This window comes from Ostrinia nubilalis, chromosome 20 (assembly GCF_963855985.1).
Source record: "Ostrinia nubilalis chromosome 20, ilOstNubi1.1, whole genome shotgun sequence".
NCBI classification, from domain to species: domain Eukaryota; kingdom Metazoa; phylum Arthropoda; class Insecta; order Lepidoptera; family Crambidae; genus Ostrinia; species Ostrinia nubilalis.
Genome location: NC_087107.1, coordinates 7172070 through 7192823, shown reverse-complemented (window position 1 = coordinate 7192823; position 20754 = coordinate 7172070). Strand labels below are relative to the sequence as shown.

The following is a 20754-nucleotide window of genomic DNA, read 5'->3' as shown; positions in this document are numbered from 1 at the left end:
CCGACGACGCTGTCGCAACCTAATTCCAATTCCATGGTGAGTTTGAAGTATATTGGCAAACTGCCAAAGCTGGAGGAAGTTACACGTTAAAGATACTGGCGGCCCGCCGTCCATGGCATCGCGCTCCACGCTCTTCGGCCAGCGGGCCTTCGCCGACCGCCGGGTGCCGATGCCGACGACGCTGTCGCAACCTAATTCCAATTCCATGGTGAGTTTGAGTAATAGATTGGGGTTATAAGTCCCAAAGGAGGAGCAAGTTACACGTTAACTACGTAAGATAAGAACGTAGTCGCACTGGTCGCCCTAAGCAAACTTGGCGGCGCACTGTAGCAGACGAGGCGAAGAAAATCGGCAAAACTTGGAGCGAGATCAAACGCGAAGCTCAAGACCCAACGCGATGAGGAGTGTTGTGGACGCCCTCTGCCCCATCTAGGGGACACAGGACCTTAAGTCAAGTAAGTCATGTAAAAGATACCGGCACTCCGCCGTCTATGGCATCGCGCTCCACGCTCTTCGGCCAGCGGGCCTTCGCCGACCGCCGGGTGCCGATGCCGACGACGCTGTTGCAACCTAATTCCAATTCCATGGTGAGTTTGAGTAGGTATTAGATTGGGGAAAAAGTCCCAAAGGCGGAGGAAGTTACACGTTAACTATCATCAGGTATTTTGTCTTGAGCACGATCAGGAGCACGACCGTCTCTTTATTTATTAGAGACAAATGGAGGATTTGGCTTACACTCTATGCTGGCCAGCTAAGATGATTGGGGGCCTGCTGATGTTTGTATATTTTTCACTAGAGGCAACTTTGCTTCTTACGATATCCAAAGGAAGTGTTAGAGCGGCCCTATTGTACCCTGCCTGACATGGCTCAGCTCGCTGGCAGCAGGCTGGTCTTCTCAGTTGACCATCATCATCAACAGCCCTTTACAGTCCACTTCTGGACTATGAGCCTCCTCCACTTTAGTAAAGGGTTTCTCCATAATCTCCACGCTTGTCAGGTGGGTTGGAGATCGCAGTTTAAAAGATTAATGTTTATCAGAGAGCGCTGCTGTCCGTTTTCTGTTTAATGTGTAGTCCCTAAGTCGCCTCTTACGACACCCGCGGGAAGAGTAGGGGTTGGTGACAAATGTATTACACGGCCAGTTGACCATAACCTGTTTTATAACGAAGTACGAAATTTCAGAAACTTGTCTTTAATCATTCGCATTTCTCTATCCCCAGTCGAGTATGGGCAACCTGTCTCGGTTCAACGCGGGCAACAACTACCACTCGGTGTTCGGCGAGGGCGGCGACACGTCCACGCCGCCGCTGCTGGACCTCAGCGAGTTCCCCTCGCTCACGGCGCGCGGCGCCGGCGACCAGGCGCCCACGGCCGCGCCGCCGCCGCCCGGCTCTAAACCCTACGGTGAGTGAAGCAGAGTGAACCTTACGTCACGCCGCCGCTGCTGGACCTCAGCGAGTTCCCCTCGCTCACGGCGCGCGGCGCCGGCGACCAGGCGCCCACGGCCGCGCCGCCGCCGCCCGGCTCTAAACCCTACGGTGAGTGAAGCAGAGTGAACCTTACGTCACGCCGCCGCTGCTGGACCTCAGCGAGTTCCCCTCGCTCACGGCGCGCGGCGCCGGCGACCAGGCGCCCACGGCCGCGCCGCCGCCGCCCGGCTCTAAACCCTACGGTGAGTGAAGCAGAGTGAACCTTACGTCACGCCGCCGCTGCTGGACCTCAGCGAGTTCCCGTCGCTCACGGCGCGCGGCGCCGGCGACCAGGCGCCCACGGCCGCGCCGCCGCCGCCCGGCTCTAAACCCTACGGTGAGTGAAGCAGAGGGAACCTTACGTCACGCCGCCGCTGCTGGACCTCAGCGAGTTCCCCTCGCTCACGGCGCGCGGCGCCGGCGACCAGGCGCCCACGGCCGCGCCGCCGCCGCCCGGCTCTAAACCCTACGGTGAGTGAAGCAGAGTGAACCTTACGTCACGCCGCCGCTGCTGGACCTCAGCGAGTTCCCCTCGCTCACGGCGCGCGGCGCCGGCGACCAGGCGCCCACGGCCGCGCCGCCGCCGCCCGGCTCTAAACCCTACGGTGAGTGAAGCAGAGGGAACCTTACGTCACGCCGCCGCTGCTGGACCTCAGCGAGTTCCCCTCGCTCACGGCGCGCGGCGCCGGCGACCAGGCGCCCACGGCCGCGCCGCCGCCGCCCGGCTCTAAACCCTACGGTGAGTGAAGCAGAGTGAACCTGACGTCACGCCGCCGCTGCTGGACCTCAGCGAGTTCCCGTCGCTCACGGCGCGCGGCGCCGGCGACCAGGCGCCCACGGCCGCGCCGCCGCCGCCCGGCTCTAAACCCTACGGTGAGTGAAGCAGAGTGAACCTTACGTCACGCCGCCGCTGCTGGACCTCAGCGAGTTCCCCTCGCTCACGGCGCGCGGCGCCGGCGACCAGGCGCCCACGGCCGCGCCGCCGCCGCCCGGCTCTAAACCCTACGGTGAGTGAAGCAGAGTGAACCTTACGTCACGCCGCCGCTGCTGGACCTCAGCGAGTTCCCCTCGCTCACGGCGCGCGGCGCCGGCGACCAGGCGCCCACGGCCGCGCCGCCGCCGCCCGGCTCTAAACCCTACGGTGAGTGAAGCAGAGTGAACCTTACGTCACGCCGCCGCTGCTGGACCTCAGCAAGTTCCCGTCGCTCACGGCGCGCGGCGCCGGCGACCAGGCGCCCACGGCCGCGCCGCCGCCGCCCGGCTCTAAACCCTACGGTGAATGCGATTAAAGTTGAGAAATTCCCTGGCGAAGTTGGAAAAACAGCATAATCCATTCGAAACAGTTGCCAAGCGCTCGCATCGCCGCCGCACAGTTCTAAACACTACGGTCAGCATTTAAAGTCGAGAGTCCTCTGCATTCACCTGTTGCTTGACGAAACTGGATAGACCATCCGAAAAGTTGCTCACTGCTCGCGCTATTGGCGCCCGGCTCTAAATCGGTAAGTGAAGCACAGTGAACCTCACGTTCAGGGCTTGGGTTTTAACCAAGCAGTGGTTGCTCAGGCCACGGTGCGTTCTTAGTCTTACTTAACTTGCGAACTGCCCTCATTCAGCGACCACGTATTTACGAACACGCTGTCGCCGTAGCTGGTTTTTCTTGTTTGTACTTGTATGCGCCTGCGCAGATCTCCGCAAAGCAACCTTACCGTAGAAATGAGAATATATCAATCTGTTATTAAGATATTGTTGAATTATGTCATTGGGGGAGGCCTATGTTCAGCAGTGGACGTCCTATGTCTGATGATGATAATGTCATAGAAACGACCGACATTTTTGAATATAATTAGTTTTTGATTATTACAAAGCTAAGCCCTGAAACTGCGTTAAGCGGACGCCCGCGCGGTTTCATACGAAAGTCCCCCGCGCGGGTGCCCGCGACGTAGCACTGTTTGAAACCGCGCGGGTGCCCGCTTAACGCAATTTCTGCCCTAAAGCGTCATTTCACTAACGCCCCACCCTCTCATTCCAGTGGGTATGGTGAAGCAGCCGACATCCGAGCAGTCTGAGTTCACGATGTCCTCAGAGGACTTCCCCGCGCTACCCGGCACGTCGACCGGCGCCGCGCCGGCGCCGGCGCCCGGTCCGCCGCCGCTCGCGCCGCATCCGCCGCCAGACTACGGCGACAAGCCGCGGAAGGGCATACAGACGTCGCCTGACGGTGAGTAACGGGGAGTTTTGTAGAGGGGTGACGGCTGCGGCTTGCAAGAACTATAACGAACGAACGAACCCCACTACTATAAATAAATTATTCAATTCAAACTTTTTCGACTCCCACTCCAGCGGCGCTTAAAAAGTATTGTTGACTGTTAAGTTTTCACTTGTAAATTATATAAATGTCTGCTATGGCATATGGTCTATTTGCATCTTAACTTCCATTTGCGATTACCTATAAATGGCTAAGCAGATACATAATTTAAGGTCCCATTATTTGTATTGTATTGCTGTTGGTTTTCCGAATAAAATAAAATAAAAAAACAAATAAAATAAATAAGATAAATCATGTAAAGCCTGGTCCGTGAGCACGTAGAATCCCAATGACCCCAAGCTGCCCATCCTTGTCGCTCGCACGTAATTATGTTGCTGTCGCGCTCGCACACTCACTGCGGGCGCGCGTCGCACAGTCGCGACAGCAATTTACGCGCGAGCGACAAGGATGGGCAGCTTGGGGTCATTAGACGGGATTCTACGTGCTCACGGACCAGGCTTTAAATTAATACGAACACTACTAAATCGCTCCTTCCTACTAATGTTATGAATGCGAAAGTTTGTGTGGATTTCTGGATGTTTGTTACTCTTTCACGCAAAAACTACTGAACGGATTTTGTTGAAACTTTACAGTATTATTTTTCATAACCTAGATTAACATATAGGCTATAATTTGCGACGATATGTGACAAATAAATTTCAATAAATGCTACAAAATATCTAAATATTCATGCGGGGGAAGCCGTGAAACGCCATCTATCGACATGATATCTCTAACAATAGATTTTACGAACTAAGGGGGGTAAAAAAACGAGGTCCACGCGTACGAAGTCGCGGGCGGCCGCTAGTTTATAATAAATCACTAACCAGTTTTGAGAAATGTCAAACCCCTATAATCCGGGATTCTGGGCCTCTTCAAGGCGAGAGTGAATAAACATTTACCGAACAGGTGTGTACCACATCCTAGACTGCATCTCACATAACATCAGGTGCAATTGCAGTCAAATACCTTGCTCTGCATAAAATAAAGTTCATGTACTTACTTACACATTTTTTAGCATCTCTAGCATATTACACGCGAATTTCTAATACAAGCCGCCATCGAGAATAGTGTGATTGTTATAGCGGACTTTCATGAGATTCATAGTTTCATAATCTATTGACCCTTTGTGACTAAATTCATAATCTAGGGATGTTCTCTTTACGATCGAACAAAAAATGAGTTAACGTAAAAATGCAGTCAGGTGAAATGGTGTCTACTTGTGCGTAACGGATTACCTGTCCTTTTTTACGTTTCGTGACGTGACTTTATTGTAATGAAACAAGAAAGTTTTTACATTCATGTCAATAGGCAATATAGCCCATGCTAAAATAGTTCTTGCAAGAAGGCAGCTATAGACTAATTTTGATTAAAATAATTCATATTTTTAACAATCACGCACTTAATTGTAACAAATGCCTAATATCATAATACATGATAACTTGAGCGTGATTGTCGACGTGTTTTGGTATGTATCGGACTAATTACTTATTTTGTGTAAACTACCTCGATGATCCATATGGGGTACTTTTACAAGAAATAAATAATTTGTAGGCAATAATATTAGTAACGTAAACCTTTCAATGTTGTCTCATTACCCGCTATTTCATTCAATAAGTATAATGTCATGCAAAAAGCTGCTTTTATTTATGCATGCAATATTTATTGGTTCAAATTTCAAGTATTGATGTAGTAGCCTAGAATTGATGTCGAAATAACCTGTCTGACATTCGTTTTTTCTTCCCAAAGTTGTCAGTCAAGGAGCACATACGGAATTCTATGGTGTGTATTATTGCCTCGGGTGCAGATATGTTAAAGTGGCTTGTGTTGCCCTGATTTGTAGCGAACAAACAATTAGGGCTACAGCGTTCATAGCAAAAGCAGCTTTAATGTATTCACCATTCAAATCAAATTTAAAATTGTGTATGATTCGTGCTATTGTGATAGAGGAATGTGTTTTTTTAGGCAAAGTAACGAATATACCAGAGACAATGATACCGAATCAGTTTGGTATTGTGGGACTATTGACGTTTATTCGCGCAGCGGAGTCTGACCCCAGTCTAGTGTCACTGGCACTAGGTCAAGATCTCACGGCGCTCGGATTGAATCTAAACTCACCTGACAATCTTTATCTCACCTTCGCTGGACCCTGGGCGGATACGCCTTGTAGGTAAGATTTTAAAAGGATATACTAAGCTTGGTTTAACGTCTAACTTCATCCGAGTTGGGTGAGCGAAAGCGATAGCGCCGTCGTACGCGTTGTCATCATGATTCGGCCACGGGACAGTGTTCAGTTCAGAAAAAAATCGCAAATGTTTTTCTGGGTTGAATCTGTTTTTGTTGAGCCGTTTCTACGGATCGTGCATGTAGTTGTAGGTACAAGCGGCGGTTCTGAATCATCACTACGATCGCCCATTGCATGTTTTATATTTAGTTTCTGCGATTTATTTTGTTATTCCATTATTTTGAGCTCGCTACGGGCGTGTTCATAACGACAGATTGTATTTCAGAAGCTGTGACTGGTTGATATTTCACCAATCACAGTCGACGAAATGAATGTCAGAATAACATTGTGAAATTAACTAAGAACTACTGCTACCGCTTGCATGTTATTAACACGCCCTAAAACAACTTCCATTTGATCACATTTCTTCCATTAAATGTTAAAATAATTAATTTCTAAACAGTAGACGCTAAATTGTGTTTATTTTGCGTTGCAGACCACAAGATATGGACTACCACGTACCCCCCGAATACCTGATAAATGGCTCCATCAGAGAAAAACTGGCGCCGCTACGACTGAGTCGATATAAGGAAGATCTATTGTTTTACTTGTTCTACTGCTTCGTTGGCGACGTGTTACAAATCGCAGCTGCAGCTGAGCTGTAAGTTTACGAACTTGTACCTAAAATACACAGCGTGTATAGGACAAAGAAAAGAAAAGAAAGCATGTAGGAACTAGAGTGAAAATAAAAACCCAGTCTATCTTAGGCCACACGTTAGTGTCATAAATATACAAGTTATACGTAAATATCTGGCGGTCATCAATTATTACGAAGTTGAGACCATCTAACAAAAATCACCAGTGAATTATGTGTAAAGTACATAGGTACTATCACACCTAGCTCGATACTTAGGCGGTTATCACACTGCGCCGCGCTCCGCCGCGGAGCGCGGGGCGACAGATTTAATTATTGTATGCAAGTACCTCAGTTTGTATAGAAAACACGCGCGGCACTTCACACTGACAACGCGTCCGCGCGCGTGATTTTTTATATGAAAATCACGCGCTCCGCGGCGGAGCGCGGCGCAGTGTGATAACCGCCTAAAGAGCTGATACTCTGTTGATTAGATACTAAATGAACAACATACCAACTGTTCATTAATTTTTGTCCCAATCTGCAACCGCAGCTGGCGTTATGGTCCGAAATTTAAGGCCTGGTTCAGACAGGGATAATCACATGGTTGCTGGGCAGTTCTCGCACATTTGCATTAAAACGTAACAGCACGGTTACTGCCTCAGTGCCTTGCCAATGAGAAGCACCCAAAAACCGCGCGATTATCGCGCGTCTGAACCAGCACAGGGCTACTACGAAACGCTGACGTAGTTTCGGGTCTATCTGTCACCTTCCCTCGTACTAGCATCTCGCTTTGCGTGAGAGAGATGGCAACATTCGAAACTTCGGATGACGTTTTTCGGAGTAACGCGGACTTAATCTAATGAGCGCTATCGTTTTTATACCTAACAGTTGGCACCCCTGGCGATTGACAGGACCTTACTCTACAGTGGCGCCATCTTGATGAGTGCAAATGCGATAGTCCTCCTACCACTTTAGCGCTCACCAGTTGGCACCACTGTCTTCGCTACTAGCAAGTGACAGGACCTTACTCTACAGTGGCGCCAACTGGTGAGCGCTAAAACGATAGCCCTCATTTTAGTACTGTTTTGTTTGTTAATAGTGACGTAATGTCGTTTCACAGGTACAACCGCGAGTGGCGGTATCACATGGAGGAGAAGGTGTGGATCTCGCAAGCGCCCGGCATGCCCATGGTCGAGAAGACCTCCACGTACGAGCGCGGCACCTACTACTTCTTCGATGCGCACAACTGGCGCAAGGTACGTACTCATACAGCTTTAGGTTCTAGTATGCGCCTGCGCATAGGTACAAATTACTTGGTAAAAGACGCCTGTCTTTCCGCTAGATTGTTGTAGGTAAAGTCCGGTCGCCGAGCAGATAGAATTTCGTACAATGACCCAAAGCGACCCATCCTTATCGCTCGCGTGTAATTATATTGCTGTCGCGCTCTAATGATTTGCAGCTTTAATTTTTATCATGTGTCTACGCTACGCGCATATTACTAAAGCCCGACTGTGGTGCTGTAAGAATTAATCAGCGTTGAAAATGGGGAGTCTTTCACGTATTGGTTTGGCCCCATTTGTCCGTTGCACTGCGTCGCAGCGATATATTTTTAATGACTCATGCCATATTTTTAAATATTAATAATAATAATATAAATAATAATTTTTAACAACAAGCTAAAACAATTCTTAATAAATAACTGCTTCTACAAACTAGACGAATATTTAAATAACAAACCCTATAAAACAACATATAAATAATACAACAAACTAACTTTTTATACTTTTTAATTTTTTATTAAAATACCTCATTATGGCGCTCTGAGTATTTAGCAAATATCGTCAGTTGCAGGTTCACTTGGGGTAACTGACAAAATACGGTTTTTGAGTTAAATATACAGTTTTTCTTAGTTTTTTCTGCTCTTTCGAATGGTATACGTAAAAAAATTCTAGCTTTAAAAAAATTACAATTACACGGACATTTTCAGGTGTGAACTTTTCAGATTTCCTTCAAAATTTTGGTGTAACTGACATTGTAATAATTTTACCAGGTTGAATTGGTGTATCTGTAATAATGTAAAAATTTTGCTACAAAACTTTGCAATTACACTGATTTGCTAAGGTTTATAACATGAAATAAAATAGGAATTTAGAAAGTTTTAAGGCATATTACATTATTATTATACCAGCAGTATCAGTTAAAGAAGTTAAAGTTAGCTCAACAAAAAAAAAATATTGAAATTGAGCAACTATTCAGCCAACTAGGCGTCACTGCGCATTGCTAACATTAACCTGTTGTTACTCTGTTACTTTTACTGTTGTAGTACTCATGACCTTAATTCAACATTGCTTTATAGAGGTGGAAAATTAAATCCATTTTGTTTTCAGTTTAAGTTGCCCCGTAGAGCTAAATACGGTATTGGTAAGTCAAAGCTTAAAAAAATATAGGAATTACTTAGTTTCACAGTAATACTTTAGTTATTTCAATATTTCTGTCTTAAAAAAATTAAATACACATATTTTCTTGATTTTATTGGCTTATTTAACATTTTTTAATGAATAAAATAAAAGTTACTTTTAATAAAAAATTTAAAAAAATAAAGAAAACGACAAAATGTTATTTTTTTCATGAATTCTCTTATTTTTTAATACTTTTACATAAATTATACAGCAACTAAGTAAACAAAACCCAGCAAATACATCAAATTATTTTAATTTGGGCAGTACTTACACCAATTTGACCTATGTTTTTTCCAAAACTATGGTGCAAAATTAGTGTAACTGTCAAAAGTACAAAAATACATTGGTGTAACTGCAATTTATTTCCTTAACTAAGACATATTAGATAATTCTTTTTATTTAAGAGCGTTGTAGCAAAAAGTTGGCGTTCGAATTTTAGGTTTTTATTACTTGACGTCGCGTAGTGAGTGCGCAAACTGCATTTATCTGTACAATTTCAACGCTGCGTCGACTAAACGATCTTAATCCGTAGTTGTATCGTACCTAAGACAGTACATCATACATAATAATAAATAAATAATGTATAATTTACCTATTTGATTTTTTCTCAGATCAGACTTTTAGCAAAATCAAGTTACGTAATTAATATATTTTTTACACTAGTAAATCCCGCGACAAGTTCTTAATCTTTAAATTGAGTAAAGTAATAAGTTGATGGGTTTGAAAGAATTTATGTTTTATTTTATTCTTTTTACAGCATCAAAAGCTTGTTTATGAAAAATATTTACTATTTAAATTTTACTTTTGACTTTTTAGTTTTTATGATGCGGGATGGAAAAATTAAAATTTATTCTGATTTTGTGACGTTTCCGCATATAAATATGGATAGGTTAAATAAATAGAATTAAATGTATGAAAACGAGCGTGCCATTTTTTAAACGTTATCTATAATATCTGTGTCCATCAGAGCTCGTAACTAAACATCGTAAGCGCCATTCAAATTATTATCTAAAAGTTAATTATAAATATTTAGTTTTTGTAAATCTAAACAAGTCAGGAAATCAAAGAGGTAAATACTGATATCATTGTGATTTTATAGAATTTATTATTATAAACCACGGTCGTATAATGCTAAAAAATCAGAGGTAACTTTACCCATAGAGCAAAATTTATCTAATCGTGTTTTTAAACAGTTATCCCATTAAGGCCGGGTAGCAGAGAAAATGGCGAAAATGAGGTTTTCATTTTTCATTTTTGAGGTACTAAACAGTAAAATTAAATTCTAAGATTTTTATTGGGCATAGTTGAGGATATTTTCTAGGGCTATTAACGGATGGAAACACGATTTGATGAAGTTGACTCGATAGAATAAATTCCCAAAGTTACCTCTATTCGTTTTCTATTTATGGTTTTATTTTTAAAATAAGCGATTTGAGATTCTAAATCTTTTACTAAACTAAAGTTCAGAAATATCTTGAGGGCTTTTAACGGATGAAATTTTTATATTGCGTCTTATTTAGTTACTATGTTAAAAAATGTGGAAAAAATCGTCCATGACGGCTTGGACAATCTCAATCAGTCGCGCGGTGGCGCTTACGGAGGACGGACGCGTGTCAGTTTTTTGGCCGTGACAGTTCGCGATTTGTCAATATTTTTGACAATGATGACTTTGATGAGTCACAGTATAATAATATCAGTGTTACTGGAGAAAGCTTAAATTTTTGATAATTAAAAATTATCCATTTTGTCTACCTATTGAAATTTAAATCGTTCGCATCCTTTTAAACAAAGACTCTACTCATGATACATAGTACATTCCTCAAATATGAGACAAAACCAATGAGTTAAAATTACATTTTAATAGTACCTACATACAATCGTCTTACACTCTTTAGAAGAGCACACTGACACAAATAAATAATAAAAAATACTGTCTAAGGTCTGTAGCTAAAGGTCTAAGCTGTAAGATATAGATGACCCACGCTGAACTGTCCCACCAAACTCAATGACAGGGGGGCGCTACCATCGTTCAACTATATGGTTTCCAACATGGCAAAAATCGGAACCAGCGATCCGGTATTGACCGTGGCGCCCCACTGTCAATGTCATGGATAGGACAGTTCAGTATTTTGGAACTATAGAAGAATCTTCTAGCCAAAAAGATGGCAGATGCAGCAGATGTCAACGGATTTAAAACTGGAGTTCATATGACTCCTTGTAGACTTGAGTCTCTAGAGCGTCCCTTCCTCCACCATGCGTAAGAATTTTCACAAAAATACTGTCTAAGGTCTGTAGCTAAAGGTCTAAGCTGCAAGATGGAAGAATCTTCTAGCCAAAAAGATGGCAGATGCAGCAGATGTCAACGGATTTAAAACTGGAGTTCATGTGACTCCTTGTAGACTTGAGTGTCTAGAGCGTCCCTTCCTCCACCATGCGTAAGAATTTTCACAAAAATACTGTCTAAGGTCTGTAGGTAAAGGTCTACGCTGCAAGATGGAAGAATCTTCGCACTCCAGGTAACCGTGTGTGATGCTTATTGCTCATAGTGATTTTCGATACAGAGCCCCGTACATACGTTATACATAAATTATGGAAAGAAAACACCCAGACCAATACAAACAAATATGTATGCAATTTTAGTATGATATTTTTATTTATTAATAAACAAAAAGACTGAACAAAATTGATGCGTGTACTGATTAATGTAATTAACCACATGCAAAGCTTTGTGAATTGCAACAACTATAATTTATTATCCAAGCTCTAAATAATATCGCTACTACGAGTAACTGATCATAAAATGTTTTTCCAATCGCTCAAGCTCCCGAGGATCTACCGATAGGTCGGGTGACGTAATCTTGAAATTCTTTTAGCCGGCGCGGAACTTCCGGAAGGTCGGGTGACGCCACACCTCTTTGAACCGTGTTTACTTTGGCAGTTATATTCTATATTTATTCGATTCTAAAATGTATTCCCAAAAATTTTGAAAGTTGTTTTAATTTGTATCACTTGGATATGATTTGTATTAGAAAGTGCTGTGAGTGTGACGCTTGAACGGAAGGAAGTCAACCTAACCTAACCAACTGCGTATTTCTAAACTGCGTATTTCTATACTGTGTAGCCGCGAGAGCTCTTTGGCGCGCTGTCTTCGGCGAAGTATTGCGCGCGCAGATTTTGACAGCGCAAAATACCTACTTTAGCAGAAATACCAAGCCTTAAGTACACATGCGTTCTGTAATACAAACCCATCAAAAACAATACTTGTCAAAAAACCAAGTGTCACTACTCAGTTGTTCTACGGTAAAAAGTTGGGAGATCCATGTAATACCAAGTCCAGTCCAGGAAATCATTAACGTTTTACATGAATATATTGACTTGGCCATCGCATGAAAACACGCGTAAATTAAATTATTTAGTGCGAAATGAAACGAAATTTTGCATGCCTGTGTAGACATGCAAAATTTCAGCTCAATGGGAAAACGGGAAGTAAGTAAATTTTAAGTTGCAAGATTTTACAACTCCAGATGTCAAAGAAAATAAAAGCTTGTAGATAGCTTTATAAAGAAAAGAAAGATTTATGAAGAAAATAAAAAGTACTGTCTACGATACATTTGTTAGGCCGTGTTTCACCGTCTTACTTTAACATTGACATCAAAATTTTGGATGTCAAAAATCTGTCTAACATAAAACACCGGTTATTGTCAGTTAGGGTTTAGGGTCAAAGTTAGGTAGTGCATCTCAGCCTTAGTGTATTTTAATTAAATTTAATACAAATAAGGATGACGAATATTTCTTATAGTAGGTATACAAGATGTCGAACAAATGGTTACTTACTGAAAAAGTGCTTCATGAGACCTAGCAAACGGCATCAATAATATGTTTAAGAACGAACTGAATCTATTCAAAAAACCTATATTTCCAGCTTTCATACATTTAATACAGTTACAAACAAACACGAAATCAATGGTTTCTGAGAATTCAAAGTGTCTTAATGCCGTCCCCTTTATCTGTTTATTTAGTATTTATTAATTAGTATCTCTTGATGATATTGTAGCAAGTTAAACCTAAAATCATGTTTTCCGTAAATAATTTTAATAAGAATGCAATTTACGAGTTAGTTGTTTGATTATTATACAGGGTGTTAGGTAAATGGGTATATGAGCCGACACTAGCCCATGTTAACATGGGCATATAAATGGTATGGTGAAGTCAGAAATTTGATATCATATTTTTTTTAATTTTCATACAAAATAAATTTGATTAAATCCGATTTGTATGAAAAATAAAATAATTAAAATGAAGATATCAATTTTCTGACTTCACCATACCATTTATATGACCATGTTAACATGGGCTAGTGTCGGCTCATATACCCATTTACCTAACACCCTGTATATTACTCAATTAAAAATTTAAATTTAAAAAATTAACACTTCTAATATGGTAGGTATGGCTGGCAGCATACATTTAGTATGAAATTCGGAAACATTGAATTTTCGCATAGATCCAGTTTATTCTTTGACCTATTTATTGTTATTGTTTTAAAGAGCTCATGAAGCACTTACAGGAACAGTAAACAGTTTCTCGATATCTTGTATAATTAAAAATCAAGTGAAATCACTTATCGTTTCCACCCTGTACCTATACTTTTAAAAATAAACTCATTTTATACGTTCATTTGTATAAGTATCTACAATACAAATACCTAACCAACTTAGTTGACGTTTTATAAAACTATTTGTCTAAGTGTCATCGAGCGACCGCTGGTGGATTTGCCATTTACCTGACCTACCCCTTTATTACTAAACGTTTAATATCAGATGAATAGTTACGCACCAATTTCTTTCATTCAGTCGTCAGTAATTGAACTTTCGGAAAAACATGACGAAGCGTTGTGTGACCATACAGACGCTATTGAACTTTTATTAGTAAGGAAGAGTATATTTTATGTTGGTAGAAACACAATAGCATAGACTAATGTTTTGACACCCTGTTAAAATTTTTATTAGTCATTTATTTTTTCCTGACCAAACAGATACCATAATAATATCTTTTATCTATTCTACCCATATTCTGTAAGTAAAATAATAAAAAGTTTGAAAAGAAAGAAATTACAAGTCCGATTTACCTAAACAAATAAATTAAAAATACTTGCGGATCAAAAGTACTCAATCATACTACAATTTACGAAAAAATCACGCGTGACGCATATACGTCAGTGGGCAGTCAACTGACATAGACCCGGCGTCTACGAGCGCCAAAGCACGACTGATTTATGCCATTTGATGCACCCGATTTTATAGTATTTTCAAATTAATTTTTCATTTGAAGATTGAAGATGGATATTTTTTCTTTTTCACACAATAATAGTACTATGTTTCTTCTTAAGTATAAAGTAGTTTATGTTGCCAAATGACTTTTAGATTATGAGATGTGACCTGTTTTCTTGCAGTAATTTTCTCGAATTTTGACTATCTTAGACATGATAAAAATGCATTTTAATGAATTAAACATCAAAATTTTCTCAATACACTTTCTTCTTCAGGGTATGCTTATTCTAATGAATACATTCTATCTTCTTACTTAGAAATAAGTTTGTTGTAATATTAGTTCAAAGTTGTGCCTTCGCGAGTTACCTGGAAATCGGGCTTTCGAAATTCGCTGTTTTCGTAGGCAAAAATCCAATTTGAACGATATTTTGTCAATAGACATTCCGTAAAAACGTATGATAATTACGATGATATAAGTCAAAAGAAGCTATAACAATAAATTATATGACTAAAATCATTTCGAAATCTGCCAAATTCTCGATTTCTGCATGAAAAATGTGACAACGCTCTTAATCTAAAACCGCGTAGAATTCTAAGCATTTCTGTAAAAACAGATCCAAAAAAGGTTAAATAGGAAAAAAGTTATGTCCGATTCAAGACGAAAAAAAACTTTAAACGGCTCTACTGAAAAACTGTATTTTGTCAGTTACCCCAAGTGAACCTGCAACTGACGATATATTATATACAGGGTGTTAGGTAAATGGGTATATGAGCCGACACTAGCCCATGTTAACATGGTCATATAAATGGTATGGTGAAGTCAGAAAATTTATATCTTCATTTTAATTATTTTATTTTTCATACAAATCGAATTTTATAAAATTAATTTTGTATGAAAATAAAAAAAAATAAAATGATGATATCAAATTTCTGACTTCACCATACCATTTATATGACCATGTTAACATGGGCTAGTGTCGGCTCATATACCCATTTACCTAACACCCTGTATAACATAATATATTATATTCAATAGAATATTTGATTTAATATTAATGTAACACTCATACTTACTTACTTATTTATAAAAATAAATAATGTAGCCCTCCCATCAAACCTTTGCAATGCCTTAACTAGGTAACTAAGTAATAAGCACTCATGTATTAATGATAAGACCTTTAATGTACACTTAGTAGGCAAATAAACAATTTGAATTTGAATTCATGCGATACGTTGCCGCAGCGCAACGGACCAATGGGGCCTTACCCTTAAATTGCAAATACGACAGTCCTCTTATCGCTTCAGCGCTCACCAAAGGGCGCCACTGTCGTTGCCAATAACAAGCAGCACCTTACTCAATAGTGTTGCCAACTGGTGAGCGCAAATACGATACTCTTCATTATATTGAACCACTATTGTTTCTCGGCAGGTGGCGAAGGAATTCCACCTGGACTACAGCAAGCTGGAGGGCCGGCCGCAGCTGCCGCCGCACGTGCTCACGTAGCGTCCCCGCGCCGCGCGCCACACACCTAATGTAGTTTTGTTATATAAAAAGTACAAGTTTAAAAAATGAACGCTTTTATTTATTTCTGAACCTCCGGAGACCATCCGGTATATTACCAATCGGTAATCACTTACCATCAGGTGATCCGTCTGCTCGTTTGTCTCCTGTAACATAAAAAGAATTGGATTGGGTGCCTTCAAATTACAGGCGTAAAGCGCTGCAGGAGCACGACTGCTGTTGAATCCCGTTGCAATATCTACAGGGATGGCGCTTATAGTCAAGCGATTCTGAAACGTCAAGTGGCAAAAATCGGAACTATAGTTCCAAAATACTGGACTGTCCTATCGATGACATTGACAGTGGGGCGCCACCGTCAATACCGGATCGCTGGTTCCGATTTTTGCCATGTTGGAAACCATATAGTTGAACGATGGTAGCGCCCCCCTGTCATTGAGTTTGGTGGGACAGTTCAGCGTGGGTCATCTATAATAAGTTAATAGTTCCGATTTTTTCTTCCGATATAACTCAGTATTGATGGATGGTAGCGCTGGGTCACGGCTGGGACACTTCAGTCTTCAGTGTTGTCCAACTATAGTGGTAGTGGAAGAGCAGTTACATGTGACGTAATAAGAGTCCATCGCTGCCGGTCGTTTAAAAAAGGCGCACGCGCACAGGTGACTTGTCACCGTGACAGTACGTAAGGCCCGCCATACACGGACAGCTCGAGCAGTTAGCACAGAATAAGTAATAGTACAGGTACAGAAGGATTACTCCGCAAGATGATTTAAATAAATGCGAGTCTTGCTACGACGCGATACAGTGGAATTCAGCTCGCACAGCACTACGTACCTACAATTTTATTCACCTACAAGTTTTGTCTCTTTCTATCGCGTGCCTCTGAACTCTTCTTACGCTGTTAGGGTTGCTGTCTAGTGAAAAAATAATTAATCTACTTATTTGTAATGAGGTACGTATGTAGGTAAGTACGCATTCATTATGGAAAACTTTGGGAGAGGCCTTTGTCCAGCAGTGGACGTCATTTGGCTGAAACGAACGAACGCATTCTTTCTGAGCAGTAGTCATGGTAGGTTAGGTTCTTAAACTATCCTAAGATTTATTGATTACCTACATGGCCAACATACCTTTCAGCATCTTTGGGAAGCGAAAAAAAAGATAAATCCGGTAGATTTATTTTCGAATTTAAACACTCGAACGCCGCACAATAACATTTCTTTCTCTTTATGTCCATTTTTAAATAATACTTCGATCATAGAATTAGGTACTACTGTAGTGTGTGTGTAGCATGTAACAGTATTAGTATGTATAAATATCGATTATCCCTATTTAATCATTCATTAATAAACTGAGATAGCTAAGAAGAAGTTGTTTACTTTATGCTCCCGAGCTCCCATCCGTACATGGCGACCCTGCCATTTTTGGAGGTCTGCCGGAGTTCGGTCGGGCGAAACATAAAGAACGATTATTATTAGTAAAAAGTGAAGTAAAGCAAGTAAATTCAGTGAAAATGTGCCGGTCTAATATAGAAAAAGACTAGGTGTTTTTGACCCAAAATTCCTCAGGGTCAAATGCTACAGATTACCATATTTCCAATATAAGTATCGTGCTGACGCTGATATGCACCATGCTGGCGATTGCTGCACTATTTGGACTGTACTTGATATACAAGAGGTGCCACCACGGCTGGATCCGTAACGAGATTTTGGCGCAAAACTTAAGGCGATCCTGTCGCCTCCCGTCCCTTCGACGACCGACCCGGGAGCCTCGCGTGTGCTTCAACTGCCAACGCCGTCAGGACCCAGTGTGCACAAAATGTGAAAGTGTTTAAGTGAATCGGTAAGAAACAACTTTTCATTGATTATATTATCAGGTGAATAAAGTGTTAAAATAACTTTTTTTTTTTGTGGTTTTGCTCGTCAAAGTGAAAATAATGAACAATAAATAAACTTTACATAATATTTACTGGTATTTAACAATAATCATGTGTAATAATCTTTTTAAAATATATTTATTTTGCGTAATCGAATGGCTGAAGAAATAAAGAATATATGTGCCAAACTCAAAAACATTAAAGATAACCTTGTAAAATTAAGTTATGCTAAAAGAACTAAAGATAATTTACAACGAAAATTAAATGAGGCCAGTCAATTACGCAATGATTTTGACGAATGTATGTTAGTAATTTTAGATGAAATTAAGCTAAGTAACATAAAAGGTAAAGTTCTCGAAGAAGTACAATCATATTGCGATTTATTTAAAGAGATTTATGAACAAATAGAACATTTTTGTGCCCAAGCTGAGTGCACTGTCGTAAATACTGAAAATACTGCGACACAGAGCACCATGGCTACTTTTGATTTTAAAACTGCGGTATCATTACTGCCGGTTATGACTGGTGAGGAGGCTGTCACCAAATCCTTGATTGACGCCATAGAGCTATATGGCCCCACACTCGAAAGTGCAGGTAAGAAAATGTTAATTAATTTTGTGTTAAAAACACGTCTGAATGAAAGTGCTAAATTACGCTTATCAGAGTCGTACGATAACTATGAAACTTTAATAAACGATATGCGAGACCACTTGCTTACCAAGAAATCAAGCACTTCCATTCATAACGAGTTATTAATGATGCGACAAAACGGAATGTCAATTGATAAGTACGGTAGTAAAATAGAGGAGTTGTTTGTCAATTTGACAATATCACAATCCGACGGTAATCAAGCGGCACACAAAATATTGCGACCTTTAAATGAAAAACTGGCGATAAAGAGTTTTACCGACGGCTTGCGTAACCGTCAACTAAGTACCATTTTATCAGCCAGAAATTATTCTTCCTTAAAAGACACAATACGTGCGGCGAAAGATGAAGAAGCTTCGTGCAGTAGTCAAAATTCAGAGGCCACAGTATATTTTGGTCAAAGAGGACGATCAAACTATCATAGGAATCACAGAGGTAACAGAGGTAGTTATAGGGGTAACTTTAGGGGGGGTTACTCAAGAGGTTATGGCAATACTTCGTTTTCACGGGGTAACCAAGGAAATGGTTTTGCCAACCAATCACGAAGTCGAGGTATAGAACAGCCACGCGGAAATTATGGCTATAGGCAAAATAGGCCTTTCCGCGGCGGTAGACAAAATAGGTCTTTTTATCGCGGTCATAGTGTTCATTATATGAATAACGACAACAATAATTTAGTCGATAACACCGTTCAAACTTCGACATCAAACCAGGGTTCAGAAATAGAAAGTAATACATTACAACAGTTTTTTCGATAATAATTTCATATTATCATGTGATTATAGTAGTTCGGTGGTATTGTTATTCGGAGATGCCAAATATAGCTTTCTAGTAGATTCGGGCGCATCGATGTCAGCGCTGAAATACGAAACTGCATTGAAATGGAATCTTCCAATACATAATGAATGCATACACATTAATGGTATCGGGGGCAATGTACGATCAATCGGACATGTGTCTGTCACACTTAACTTAAATGGAAAAGAATTTGAACACAAGTTCTATGTTATCGATTATCTACCTTGTGTGCAGTTTGGAATTATTGGTCGAGATTTTTTAAGTAAATACCAAGCGGTTTTGGACTTTGAAAATAATACACTTAAATTAAATAATTTGAATAATGAAATTATTACAGTACCAATGATTCACGGATCATTAGGAAAAGGGAGTTTCTTAACAATACCACCGAGATGCGAAAAAATATTTACAATAGATTGTAGTAATGACGACGACTGTGTTGTTTTACCAGCAGAATTATGTGAAGGAGTTTTCATGGCCGGTTGTATAGGTAGACCGAAAAATGGAAAAATTTATTTACAAATATTAAATACCCGCGAATCGGAAGTGAACCTAAGTTATTTTAGACCGGAAATACATAGCTTAATCGAATACGACTTATGTAACTTTGAGACTAGTAGTGTTGATGGAGAAAGAGTACGTCAGATGTTTTCGCAGCTCAATTTAAGTCATTTAAATAAAGAAGAAAGTGATTCCATTCGTAATATTTGTGCGAAGTTTTCAGACGTATTTCACCTACCAAACGACAAATTAACTACAACTCATTTATACGACCAAACAATACAGTTAAAACCAAATGCGGACCCGGTTTATGTCAAACAATATCGCTTACCTTTTTCACAGCGATCCGAGGTCGAAAAACATATTCAAAAAATGCTTTCAGATAACATCATAGAGCCCGCAAAGAGTGAATGGTCAAGCCCCATTCTTTTAGTACCCAAAAAATCTGACGATCAATCTAAAAAATGGAGATTAGTGATAGACTTTCGAAAACTAAATGATAGAATATTAGATGACAAATTTCCACTGCCTAATATTACCGATATTCTTGACTCATTGTCGGGTGCAATGTATTTCACTCAATTAGATTTATCACAGGCATATTATCAAGCAAACTTAAGCCCTGAATGTAGAAAATATACTGCCTTTTCAACCCCGTCAGGACAGTACCAAATGACACGCCTACCTATGGGATTAAAAATTAGTCCTAGTGCTTTTTCTAGACTCATGACAATAGCCATGTCGGGACTAACATACGACAAGTTATTTATATATTTGGATAATTTAATTTGTTTCGGTCGTAACTTGGAAATTCACAACAAAAATTTAATTGACATACTAATTAGACTCCGCCAAACAAAGGACAATGTTCGTTCTCCATACATTGTTCGCCTAAAGAACCAACAATTTTGACATATTACTACCCGAAAGCGAAATAATACGATTCTGTGTGTAAGAACAATGATTCCTGATGGACACTTGCCATAAAATTAATGATTAAGAATATTAAATCACAGCGATTTTATAATATGTCGTTTATGACAACATGGCG

General features: G+C 40.6%; 1 protein-coding gene across 1 annotated transcript; it reads left to right on the top strand.

The window, feature by feature from the left end:
• The first annotated feature begins 476 nt into the window (after positions 1-476).
• Positions 477-15938, top strand: LOC135081564 (CCR4-NOT transcription complex subunit 2). Its single transcript, XM_063976307.1, has 7 exons — positions 477-587; positions 1221-1404; positions 3499-3687; positions 5740-5944; positions 6495-6659; positions 7756-7891; positions 15794-15938. Exons 1-7 carry the CDS (start codon positions 492-494, stop codon positions 15866-15868), a joined length of 1050 nt encoding a protein of 349 aa, XP_063832377.1. The 5' UTR covers positions 477-491; the 3' UTR covers positions 15869-15938.
• The last annotated feature ends 4816 nt before the right edge of the window (positions 15939-20754 follow it).

What these genes read in the sequence shown, in the direction of transcription:
- LOC135081564 (XM_063976307.1), top strand. Translation starts at nt 492, where the DNA reads ATGGCATCGCGCTCCACGCTCTTCGGCCAGCGGGCCTTCGCCGACCGC. An exon ending in AACCTAATTCCAATTCCATG is followed by an intron (nt 588 to 1,220) that starts GTGAGTTTGAGT and finishes CTCTATCCCCAG; the next exon opens with TCGAGTATGGGCAACCTGTC. An exon ending in GCCCGGCTCTAAACCCTACG is followed by an intron (nt 1,405 to 3,498) that starts GTGAGTGAAGCA and finishes CTCTCATTCCAG; the next exon opens with TGGGTATGGTGAAGCAGCCG.